The sequence below is a fragment of the Salmo salar genome, chromosome 01 (genome assembly GCF_965601325.2).
Source record: "Salmo salar chromosome 01, fSalSal1, whole genome shotgun sequence".
NCBI classification, from domain to species: Eukaryota; Metazoa; Chordata; class Actinopteri; order Salmoniformes; family Salmonidae; genus Salmo; species Salmo salar.
In genome coordinates this window covers 50696100-50708874 of record NC_138291.1, presented here as the reverse complement: position 1 = coordinate 50708874, position 12775 = coordinate 50696100, and the positions used below count along the sequence as shown (strand labels likewise).

At 41.3% G+C, this 12775-nt stretch overlaps 1 protein-coding gene across 4 annotated transcripts in view; it reads left to right on the top strand.

The window, feature by feature from the left end:
• Positions 1–12775, top strand: part of wdfy4 (WDFY family member 4) — a 201406-nt gene extending 188631 nt beyond the window's left edge. For 3 of the 4 annotated variants that reach the window (XM_014198734.3, XM_014198716.3, XM_014198725.3), the window contains exons 64-65: positions 9839–9965; positions 10659–12775. In XM_014198734.3, the coding sequence (XP_014054209.3) occupies positions 9839–9965; positions 10659–10722 (191 nt within the window). In that variant the 3' untranslated portion in view covers positions 10723–12775. Of the gene's footprint in view, positions 1–2199; positions 2400–9838; positions 9966–10658 lie in introns of those variants that run through there. The other variant, XM_082974959.1, reaches the window with a different exon arrangement.

Here is a 12775-nt window from a genome sequence, read left to right as displayed (position 1 = left end):
ATGTGCTAACGAGACGGAGATTTTTGGACATAAATGATGAGCTTTTTTGAACAAAACTACATTCGTTATGGACCTGTGATACCTGGAAGTGACATCTGATGAAGAGAATCAAAGGTAATGGATTATTTACATAGTATTTTCGATTTTAGATCTCCCCAACATGACGTCTAGTCTGTATCGCAACGCGTATTTTTCTGGGCACAGTGCTCAGATTATTGCAAAGTGTGATTTCCCAGTAAGGTTATTTTTAAATCTGGCAAGTTGATTGCGTTCAAAAGATGTAAATCTATAATTCTTTAAATGACAATATAATATTTTAACAATGTTTTCTAATTTTAATTATTTAATTTCTGACGCTGACTTGACTGCCGGTTATTGGAGGGAAACGATTTCCTCAACATCAATGCCATAGTAAAACGCTGTTTTTGTATATAAATATGAACTTGATAGAACTAAAAATGCATGCATTGTCTAACATAATGTCCTAGGAGTGTCATCTGATGGAGATTGTAAAAGGTTAGTGTATCATTTTAGCTGGTTTTATGGTTTTGGTGACCCTGTCTTTGACTTGACAAAACATTACACACAACTCTTGTAAATGTACTGTCCTAACATACTCTAAATTTATGCTTTCGCCGTAAAACCTTTTTGAAATCGTAAAACGTGGTTAGATTAAGGAGATGTTTATCTTTCAAATGGTGTAACATAGTTGTATTTTTGAAAAATTTGAATTTTGACATTTATTTGGATTCAAATTTGCCGCTCTTGAAATGCACCTGCTGTTGATGGAGTGCACCACAGGTGGCACGCTAGCGTCCCACCTAGCCCCAAGAGGTTAAAACATGTTGGTATTACAGACTCGGAAAAGGGAGAGGTTGAAAATGCCAGTTGGTCAGTGCATGCTCGCAGTACACGTCCTGGTAATCCGTCTGGCCCTGCGGCCTTGTGAATGTTGACCTTTTTAGAGGTCTTACTCACATCGGCTGTGGAGAGCGTGATCACACAGTCTTCCGGAACAGCTGGTGCTCTCATGTACTGTATGTTTCAGTGTTATTTTCCTCGATGCGAGCATCAAAGCAGTTTAGGTCATCTGGTAGGCTCGTGTCTGCGGGAAGCTCTCGGCTGTGCTTCCCTTTGTAGTCTGTAATGGTTTGCAAGCCCTGCCACATCCGACGAGCGTCAGAGCTGGTGTAGTACGATTCAATCTCAGTCCTGTATTGAAGCTTTGCCTGTTTGATGGTTCGTTGGAGGGGATAACGGGATTTCTTATAAGCTTTCGGGTTAGAATCCCACTCCTTGAAAGTGGTAGCTCTAGCCTTTAGCTCAGTGCGGATGCTGCCTGTAATCCATGGCTTCTGGTTGGGGTATGTACGTTCGGTCACTGTGGGGATGATGTCATTGATGCACTTATTGATGAACCCATTGACAGATGTGGCGTACACCTCAATGCCATTGGAGGAAACCCTGGAACATATTCCAGTCTATGCTATCAAAACAGTCCTGTAGCTTAGCATCTGCTTCATCTGACCACTTTTTTATTGATCTTGTCACTGGTGCTTCCTGCTTTAATTTTGCTTGTAAGCAGGAATCAGGAGGATAGAATTTTGATCAGATTTGCCAAATGGAGGGCGAGGGAGAGCTTGTATGCATCTCTGTGTGTGGAGTATAGGTGGTCCAGAGTTATTTTTGCTCTGGTTGCACATTTAACATGCTGATAGAAATTTGGTAAAACAGATTTAAGTTTCCCTGCATTAAAGTCCCTGGCTACTAGGAGCGACGACTCTGGGTGAGCATTTTCTTGTTTGCTTATGGCGGAATACAGCTCATTCAGTGCTGTCTTAGTGCCAGCCTCTGACTGTGGTGGTATGTAAACAGCTATAAAGAATACAGATGAAAACCCTCTCGGTAGGTAGTGTGGTCTACAGCTTATCATGAGAAACTCTACCTCAGGCGAGCAATAGCTCGAGACTTCCTTAGATATCGTGCACCAGCTGTTGTTTACAAAAATACATAGACAGCTGCCCCTTGTCTTACCAGACGCTGCTGTTCTATCCTGCCGGTTCATCGTTTAGCCAGCCAACTGTATGTTGATGTTGTCGTTGTTCAGCCACGACTCTTTGAAGGATAAGATGTTACAGTTTTTAATGTCCCGTTGGTAGTTTAATCTTCCACATAACTCGTCGATTTTATTGTCCAAAGATTGCAAGTTTGCTGGCAGAATGGAGGGAAGTGTGGGTTTATTCGATTGCCTGCGAATTCTCAGAAGGCAGCCAGACCTTCGTCCCCTCTTTCTCCGCCTCTTCACTCAGATCACAGGGATCAGGGCCTGTTCCCGAGGAAGCAGCGTATCCTTTGCGTCGGGCTCGTCAGAGTCGTGAAGGAAAAAAGAGGATTCTGCTAGTCCGAGGTGAGTAATCGCAATCCTGATGTCTAGAAGTTATTTTCGGTCATAAAAGATGGTAGTGGCAACATTATGTACAAAATAAGTAATAAAATAAGTTACAAACAACGCAAATAAGCAAAGAAAAAAACACTATCGGCTGGGGCACGTAAAATGTCTGCCATCTTTTCCGGCGCCATCTTACAAAAGTTTGGACACACCTACTCATTCCAGGGTTTTTCTTTATTTTTACTATTTGCTACATTGTAGAATAATAGTGAAGACATCAAACCTATGAAATAACATATATGTAATCATGTAGTAACCAAAAAAAGTTGAAAAAAATCTAAATATATTTTATATTTGAGATTCTTCAAAGTAGCCTCCCTTTGCCTTGATGACAGCTTTGCACACTTGGCATTCTCTCAACCAGCTTCATGAGGTAGTCACCTGGAATGCCTTTCAATTAACAGGTGTGCCTTGTTAAAAGTGAATTTGTGGAAATTATTTCCTTCTTATTGCGTTTGAGCCAATCAGTTGTGCTGTAACAAGAGAGACCTATTTGGTAAAATACCAAGTCCATATTATGGCAAGAACAGCTCAAATAAGCAAAGAGAAACGACAGTCCTTCATTACCTTAAAACATGAAGGTCAGTCTATCCGGAAAATGTCAAGAACTTTAAAAGTTTCTTCAAGTGCAGTCGCAAAAACCATCAAGCGCTATGATGAAACTGGCTCTCATGAGGACCGCCACAGGAAAGGAAGATCCAGAGTTACCTCTGCTGCAGAGGATAAGTTCATTAGAGTTACCGTTCTCAGAAATTGCAGCCCAAATAAATACTTCAGAGTTCAATTAACAGACACATCTCAACATCAACTGTACAGTGGAGATTGCGTGAATCTTGAATGAGTTCCCACATATTCTGAGCACTTGTTGGCTGCTTTTCCTTCACTCTACGGTCCAACTCATCCCAAACCATTTCAGTTGGGTTGAGATCGGGTGATTGTGAAGGCCAGGTCATCTGATGCAGCACTCCATCACTCTCCTTCTTGGTCAAATATCCCTTACACAGCCCGGAGGTGTGTTTTGGGTCATTGTCCTGTTGAAAAACAAATTATAGTCCCACTAAGCGCAAACCAGATGGGTAGAGTATCGCTGCAGAATGCTGTGGTAGCCATGCTGGTTAAGTGTGCTTTGAATAGGGTTACACATTTTGGGGAATATTCAGAGGTGGAATCTTTCTATGGGAATTAACGTTAATATATGGGATATAACGGGAATTGACAAATATATGCAAATTAATAATAATACCATTTAAATGTAGATGTTTTTTGCATTGGATATATTTACCATATCGTATGAAGACAGAAACAAACATTTTACCTTATCATAAGTAGACATAATTGCAAATTATTAAATCCTTCCAATAGAAATAAAATATAAAAATGGTTACGAATTGAACTTAAATTAAATGAGTTGACTCTTTACATGGGATGATTTCACTGAAAAACAAAAGAAAGGGAATATTGAATGATCCCCAATGATCCATTGCATCTCCCAAAAACGTTTTCAACATACATCTGTAAAATGATAGTAGAGAAACTAAAGCTTTGGTTGTCTTCCTCTCAGGCTTCCATGTCTTCTCCCTGGACCTCATCAATGTCCACCCCTTGAACACCAGACTCTGAGTCCTCATCTTCACTGTCACTTTCCAACTTGTTGAGGATGGCTCGTTGTTAGGCTCAAAAAGCCTCAAATTTGCCCAGATGGCCACCAATTTTTCAACCCTTGTATTGGTCAGCCTGTTGCGTGCTTTGGTGTGTGTGTTCCCAAACAAGGACCAGCTGCACTCTGAGGTGGTTGATGTTGGTGGGATTTGGAGGATGATGGAGGCAACAGGGGAAAGAGCCTCAGATCCACAAAGTCCCTTCCACCAGGTGGCTGATGTGATATGTTGGCACGACTGCCATATTGCATCTCCATCCCAAAGCCCTTGCTTAGAAATGTACTTCGCCAGACTGCCAAGAACCATGCCCTCATCCAGGCCAAGGTGGCAAGACACGGTAGTGGTGACACCATAGGCCTTGTTGATCTCTGCACCAGACAGCATGCTCTTGCCAGCATACTTGGGGTCCAACATGTATGCTGCGGCGTGTATGGGCTTCAGGCAGAAGTCTTCATGCTTTTTGATCTATTTCAGAACTGCAGTTTCCTCTGCTTGGAGCAACAGTGAAGTGGGCAGGGCAGTACGGATTTCTTCACTTACATCTGCAAGCAGAGTCTGAACATCAGACAGGATAGTAGTGTCTCCCTAAATCCGTGAAATGGCTACTGTTATATGTTTCAGGAGTTTCAGGCTGCTTACCACTCTCTCCCAAAATACATCATCCAGGAGAATCCTCTTGGCAGACTGTGATATGGCCATGTAATGAACACGATGGGAGACAGAGAGCTGGTTTCAAGCACAGGGCACAGCAGGTGTTTCATTGTACAGCACCACAGATGGAGGCAGGTAGCTGGGTCCAGGGGCAGGCAGAAGGTCATACACAGGGGATCCAAAAAGGCTAAAGTACAGGCAGGGAATAGGCAAAAGGCATCGTTAGTGAGGCAGGGCAAAACTATCATACACGGGAGGATTAAATCACGGGAAAAACAGAGCTCTGAATAGAAGTGTGTCACAAAACAAACAAAACCTCACAATGATGGGGTGCAAAGAACTGAACTAAATAGTGTGTGATAATGGCATACAGGTGTGTGAACAGGTGATCAGAATTCAGGTGATTGGGATCTAGAGAGTGAGCTGCGTTCATGGGATCTACGTGTTTGAGTGTGTGAGTTGGAAAGTGGGCTGGAAAGTGAGCTGCGTTCAGGGGATCTACATGTTTGAGTGTGTGAGTTGGAAGCAGACGTTACAAGCCATTTCTTGGAGACTCCTTCCCCTCCAGGAGACTGTCAAACATGAAGACAACATCACCCCAACGGGTGTTGCAGGGGAGCTTCAATGTGGTGCTCTTATTCTTCTCACTTTGCTTGGTGAGGTAGATAGCTGCTATAAAAATGACCCTTCACATACCTAACCATTTCCTTGGCTCTCTTGTAGAGTGTATCCATTTTTTTCAGTGCCATGATGTCCTTGAGGAGCAGATTCAATGCATGAGCAGCACAGCCAATGGGTGTGATGTAAGGGTAGGACTCCTCCACTTTAGACCAAGCAGCCTTCATGTTCTCAGCATTGTCTGTCACCAGTGCAAATATCTTCTGTGGTCCAAGGTCATTGATGACTGCCTTCAGCTCATCTGCAATGTAGAGATCGGTGTGTCTGTTGTCCCTTGTGTCTGTGCTATTGTAGAATACTGGTTGAAGGGTGGAGATGATGTTGTTAATTATTCCTTGCCCACGAACATTTGACCACCCATCAGAGATGATTGCAACACAGTCTGCTATCTCTATGATTTGCTTGACCTTCACTTGAACTCTGATGAACTCTGCATCCAGCAAATGAGTAGATAAAGCATGTCTGGTTGGAGGGGTGTATGCTGGGACGAAGAACATTCATAAATCTCTTCCAATACTCATTGCCTGTGAGCATCAGAGGTGAACCAGTTGCATACACAGCTCGAGCAAGACATTCATCAGCATTTCTCTATGTTCTTCCATTGAGTCAAAAACTTCTGATTCCCGGAGAACCATGAGCTGTTGCTATCGATAAGGTGTCTGATTCATCATTTTTACCTTCGAATAGAAGTAGAGGGACTTTTGTCAGAGGTTGCTTGTTGTGACTGCTGAGGGAACTTTATGCACTTGGCCAGATGATTCTGCACCTTTGTTGCATTCTTCAGATATGATTTGGCACAGCATTTTCAAATGTACACAGCTTTTCCTTCTACATTTGCTGCAGTGAAATTTCTCCACACATCAGATGGCGTAGCATTTCCCTGTAAAAACAAAAAAACATTTTGTAAAAAAAACAACAAATACAATTCCATGTACAGATAAATAGTTAAGCAGTTAGATTAAACAACTCCTTTGTAAGATAAAAAAAAATGAAACAGGTTAACCTCTCTGGGCTAGGCGGGACGAATTCGTCCCACCTACGCAACAGTCAGTTGAATCCTGTGGCGCGATTTTCAAAACCTTAGAAATGCTATTACTTCAATTTCTCAAACATATGACTATTTTACAGCTATTTAAAGACAAGACTCTCGTTAATCTAACCACACTGTCCGATTTCAAAAAGGCTTTACAACAAAAGCAAAACATTAGATTATGTCTGCAGAGTACCAAGCCAGAAATAATCAGACACCCATTTTTCAAGCTAGCATATAATGTCACAAAAACCCAGAAGACAGCTAAATGCAGCACTAACCTTTGATGATCTTCATCAGATGACAACACTAGGACATTATGTTATACAATACATGCATGTTTTGTTCAATCAAGTTCATATTTATATCAAAAACCAGCTTTTTACATTAGCATGTGACGTTCAGAACTAGCATACCCCCCCGCAAACTTCTGGCGAATTCACTAACAATTTACTAAATTACTCACAAAGTTTTTGTATTTTTGAGGAATTTGTTATTCGCGCCACGCCTATCATTGGATATTGGAGCAGGTGTTCCGCTAGCGGAACGTCTAGATGTAAGAGGTTAAGAATTATAGATACAGAACTCCTGCCAAATTAGTTCTGTTATACTCACAGACACCATTCAAACAGTTTTAGAAACTTTAGGGTGTTTTCTATCCAAATCAAACAATTATATGCATATTCTAGTTACTGGGCAGGAGTAGTAACCAGATTAAATCGGGTACGTTTTTTATCCGGCCGTGCAAATACTGCCCCCTATCCCCAACAGGTTAATCCAACCACAGTGTCCGATTTCAAAAAGGCTTTACGGCGAAGCATAACATTAGATTATGTTAGGACAGCGCATAGACAAGAAAAACCACACAGCCATTTTCCAAGCAAGGAGAGGCGTCACAAAAAAAAAGAAATACAGCTAAAATGAATCACTAACCTTTGATGATCTTCATCAGATGGCACTCATAGGACTTCATGCTACACAATACATGTATGTTTTGCTCGATAAAGTTCATATTTATATCCAAAAAACCCATTTTACATTGGCGTTGTAATGTTCATTAATGTTTTGCCTCCCAAAACCTCCGGTGAATGAGCACATCCATTTACAGAAATACTCATCATAAACGTTGATAAAATATACAACTGTTATTCAAAGAATTATAGATACACTTCTCTTTAATGCAACCGCTGTGTCAGATTTCAAAAAAGCTTTACGGTGAAAGCAAACTTTGCAATAATCTGAGTACAGCGCTCAGACATCAAAACAAGCCATACAGATACCCGCCATTTTGGAGTCAACAGAAATGACAAAAATTACATTCTAAATATTCACTTACCTTTGATCTTCATCGGAATGCACTCCCAGGACACCCAGTTCCAGAATAAATGTTAGTTTTGTTCGATAAAGTTAATCTTTATGTCCAAATACCTCCATTTTGTTCACGTTCAGTCGAGTAATCCAAATTCACTGTGCTCGCGCAGTAAGTTCAGACAAAGTCAAAAAAGTTATATTACAGTTCGTAGAAACATGTCAAACGATGTATAGAATCAATCTTTAGGATGTTTTTATCATAAATCTTCCATAATATTCCAACCGGACGATTCCTTTGACTTCAGAAATGGAAAGGAACACACCTAACTCTCACTGGAGCGGGCGCTATTGAGCTAATGTAATTTTCTCAGTCATCTGACTCCATACGCTCTTATTCTCTCCCCATTCACATTAGAAGCATGAAACAACATTCTAAAGACTGTTGACATCTAGTGGAAGCCGTAGGAAGTGCAAAATGACCCCACAGACACTGTGTATTAGATAGGCAATCACTTGAAAAACTACAAACCTCAGATTTCCACACTTCCTGGTTGGATTTTTTCTCAGGTTTTTGCCTGCCATATGAGTTCTGTTATACTCACAGACATTCAAGCAGTTTTAGATACTTCAGTGTTTTCTATCCAAACCTACTAATAATATGCATAGCCTACCTTCTGAGCCTGAGTAGCAGGCAGTTTACTACGGGCATGCTTTTCATCCGGACGTCAAAATACTGCCCGTTACCCAAGAGAGGTTAAAGTAATGATGGACTGTCATTTCTCTTTGTGTATTTGAGCTGTTCTTGCCATAATATGGACTTAGTCTTTCACTTTTACCAAATCTTCTGTATACACACCCTTAAATTGTCATAACACAACTGATTGGCTCAAACGCATTAAGAGTGAAAGAAATTCCACAAATGTATTTTTAACAAGGCGCACCTGATAATTGAAATGCATGAAATTCATGAAACCTCATGAAGCTGGTTGAGAGAATACCAAGAGTGTGCAAAGGTGTCATCAAGGCAAAGGGTGGCTACTTTGAAGAATCTCAAATATATTTATATTTTGATTTGTTTAACACTTTTTTGGTTATTACCTAATTCTGTTACTGTACATGAAGTGCTTTCATTTTAAAACGGTAAATCAGATATGTTTAAAAATACCCTCAAATACATTGTGACATTCTGTACTGTTGCCTCATATGAAACATTTTATCTCCAAAATGCTGGAGTATATAGCCAAATTAAAACTTTTAGCTTCACTGTCTAAATAAATACGCAGGGAAGTGATACAGTGATAGAAGTGAACTATCAGAGACTCAAATAACAACATATTTTTCAGAGAAATCTTCCATAGATATCTGTTTATATATGCTGTTAAGTGTGAGCTGATAATTCAGAGCCAACCATCTCTTAGTCTGACTGTTAGCTTCCAGAATCAAGTTTATAATAAAATGCTCCTTCCAAGGTAACATCTAGCCTGGAATTATGGAATTATACAATTATTAAAGATACCGACAGTAAACACTGATGAGCAATTCTGCTGATGTGTGTTCGGGCGCACATGCGTGCGTGAGCGTGTGTAATTTAGAATGCAATAATACCCAGCTGTTATTTGTTTATTGTCAGCTCATGGCAGTATTACCCTGGTACATTACAACAGAACAGTCCTGGTGTAACTGTGAGGTTTATTTATGAGGGATTCTTCTCACTAACAGCCTGCTGACCATGTAATATACACTACTGTAAATACAGTCTCTGATGCCTCTGAAGGTTTTGTGTTCCTTTAAAGTTTGTCAGGGTCAGAGGTTGAAAAAGACCCTGATCGACTACTTTAAAAAGATATCCTTCCGTCCTCGAATAACTCTGACATGATTAGATGGGTGAAAGCGTAGAGACCCTGTTGTCTGTGTTATGTTATATTATATTTTTGTTGTCCTGTACTATAGGTTTAGCAGGTCAGGTCTGTTATACAGTATAACAGGAGATCCCCCTGTACTGTAGGTCTAATAGTGCAGGACTGATTTTATACTGTTGTAATATTGTTAATTACTGTGTAGGAATGTCGGGTCCGGGTCAGAGTTGGGAGAGACACCTGGTGTTGTGTCGGCCGCTAAACAGGAGTGAAGCAGTGTCCAGACGGCGCTACAAAAACAACCCTGCAGTCACTGCTCTAGCCATGTCCAGGTACTGCATGCACACACGCCAAGAGACTTGCAGCTGTAATTGGTGCAAAAGGTGGCTCTACAAAGTATTGACTTTGGGGGGGTGAATAGTTATGCACGCTCAAGTTCTCCGTTTTTTTGTCTTATTTGTTGTTTGTTTCACAAGAAAAAATATTTTGCATCTTCAAAGTGGTAGGCATGTTGTGTAAATCCAATGATACAAACCCCCAAAAAATCCATTGTAATTCCAGGTTGTAAGGCAATAAAATAGGAAAAATGCCAAGGGGTGTGAATACTTTCGCAAGGCACTGTACGTTCATGTGCGTGCGTTTTGTACCACTCCTTTTTGGGGGTCACAGGTCAAAAGGTTTGAAAACCACTGGGATAAAGAATAGTGGCAACAAATGTAGTTGGATTGAATATAGTAATGGTAGCCTACGGCATTTCTTATAATCTTCTTTTTTGACACGAATTGTGTTGGTCATTGTAAATAAATGCAGCATTTATTCCAGCTCAAAATAGGTTTGGAAAATACTTAACTCCTCCCCTATTCTTGTAATAATTGCTCAACGACTCTGTGAACCCGGTTGCGAGATTGTTTTTTGAGGTGTGTCCCTTTTTGAGTTTGAGCATATGCCCTCCAAAAGGTCTGTGCATGGCCTTGATGCACGCACAGCTATGATAAACCATTCAATGTATGCCTCTGTGTTTACAGGACCCATGCTACTCTGCTTGTTGGAGATGGCTGGGGTAGAGTCTTCACCTGGACCTGTGAGTGATGGGGAAGGAGCAGTTGGGTGTGTCTGTTTGTGCGTGCATGCGTGGGTGTGGTGCGTGCGTGGGTGGGTGCGTGCGTGGTGTGCGTGCGTGAGTTCCATACAACCAACAATACACCAAAACCCAGCCTGCACTTCAGGAACCTCTTATTGCACTGCACATGTGCACTCTTTCACCAGCCCCTGCCTCACCTCCAGACCGACCACCACACTCCAATCGTAGAGAGATGTTCTCTCTCTCAAAGTCTCCTGGCACAGGGAGGAAATGGAGAGAGGGAGGATCAGGATTTTCTTTTTGAGTGTTTACAAACTATTTACACTTATTACAAGATTAACACATGACATGGAAGGAACAGATCAATGAATCATGTGGTTTCAACCTATATACAGATCGTACATTTCAATTTACTATTTTGTTGATGAATGTAACTGTAATTGTGAAAGTAACTGTTTACACTGCTTTCGGAAAGTATTCCGACCCCTTCACTTATTCTAAAATGGATTAAATAAAAAAAGTCTCATGAATCAGCACACAATACCCCATAAAGACAAAGCGAAAACAGGTTTTTAGAAATTTGTGCAAATGTATTATTTATGTATTTACATAAGCATTCAGACCCTTTGCTATGACACTCAAAATTGAGCTCAGGTTTGTCCTGTTAATATTGATCATACTTGAGATGTTTCTACAACTTGATTGGGTCCACCTGTGGTAAATTCAATTTGTTTTTATAACTTGATTGAGTCCACCTGTGGTAAATTCATGCATGTCAGAGCAAAAACCAAGCCATGAGGTCAAAGGAATTGTCCGTAGAGCTCCGAGACAGGATTGTCTTAAGGCACAGATCTGGGGAAGTGTACCAAAAAATTCCTGCAGCATTAAAGGTCCCCAAGAACACTGTGGCCCCCATCATTCTTAAATGGAAGAAGTTTGGAACCACCAAGATTCTTCCTAGAGCTGGCCTCCCAGCCAGAGGGCAATTGAGGGCGAACGGCCTTGGTCAGGGAGGTGGCCAAGAACCCGATGGTCACTCTGACAGAGCTCCAGAGTTCCTCTGTGGGAGATGGGAGAACCTTCCAGAAGGTCAACCATCTCTGCAGCACTCCACCAATCAGGCCTTTATGGTGGAGTGGCCAGACGGAAGCCACTCCTCAGTAAAAGGCACATGACAGCCCGCTTGGAGTTTGCCAAAGGGCACCTAAAGGACTCTGACCATGAGAAACAAGATTATCTGGTCTGATAAGACCAAGACTGAAGTATTTAGCCTGAATGCCAAGCGTCACGTCTGGAGGAAACCTGGCACCATCCCAACAGTGATGCATGGTGGTGGCAGCATCATGCTGTGGGGATGTTTTTCAGTGGTATGGACTGGGAAACTGGTCAGAAGAGACTAGTCAGGATCGAGGGAAAGATGAACAGAGCACAGTACAGAGAGATCCTTGATGAAAACCTGCTCCAGAGCACTCAGGACCTCATACTGGGGAGAAGGTTCACCTTCCAACAGGACAACAACCCTAAGCAGACAGCAAAGACAATGCAGGAGTGGCTTCGGGACTAATCTTTGATTGTCCTTGAGTGGCCCAGCTAGAGCCCGGACTTGAACCCGATCGAACATCTCTGGAGAGACCTAAAAATAGCTGTGCAACAATGCTCCCCATCCAACCTGACAGAGCTTGAGAGGATCTGAAGAGAACAATGGGGAGAAACTCCCCAAATACAGGTGTGCCAAGCTTGTAGCATCATACCCAAGAAGACGCAAGGCTGTAATCGCTGCTAAAGTGCTTCGACAAAGTACTGAGTAAAGGGTCTGAATACTTATGTAAATGTGATATTTCCATTTTTTATGTTTAATACATTTGCAAAAAAATTTAAACAGTTTTTGCTTTGTCATTATGGGGTATTGTGAGTAGATTGAGGAGGGGGAAAAACAATGTAATCCATTTTAGAATAAGGCTGTAATGTAACAAAATGTGGAAAAAGTGAAGGGGTCTGAATATTTTCCGAATGCACTGTATACAATGAATTAATTTGAATTATAATAACTCTTTGCTATTA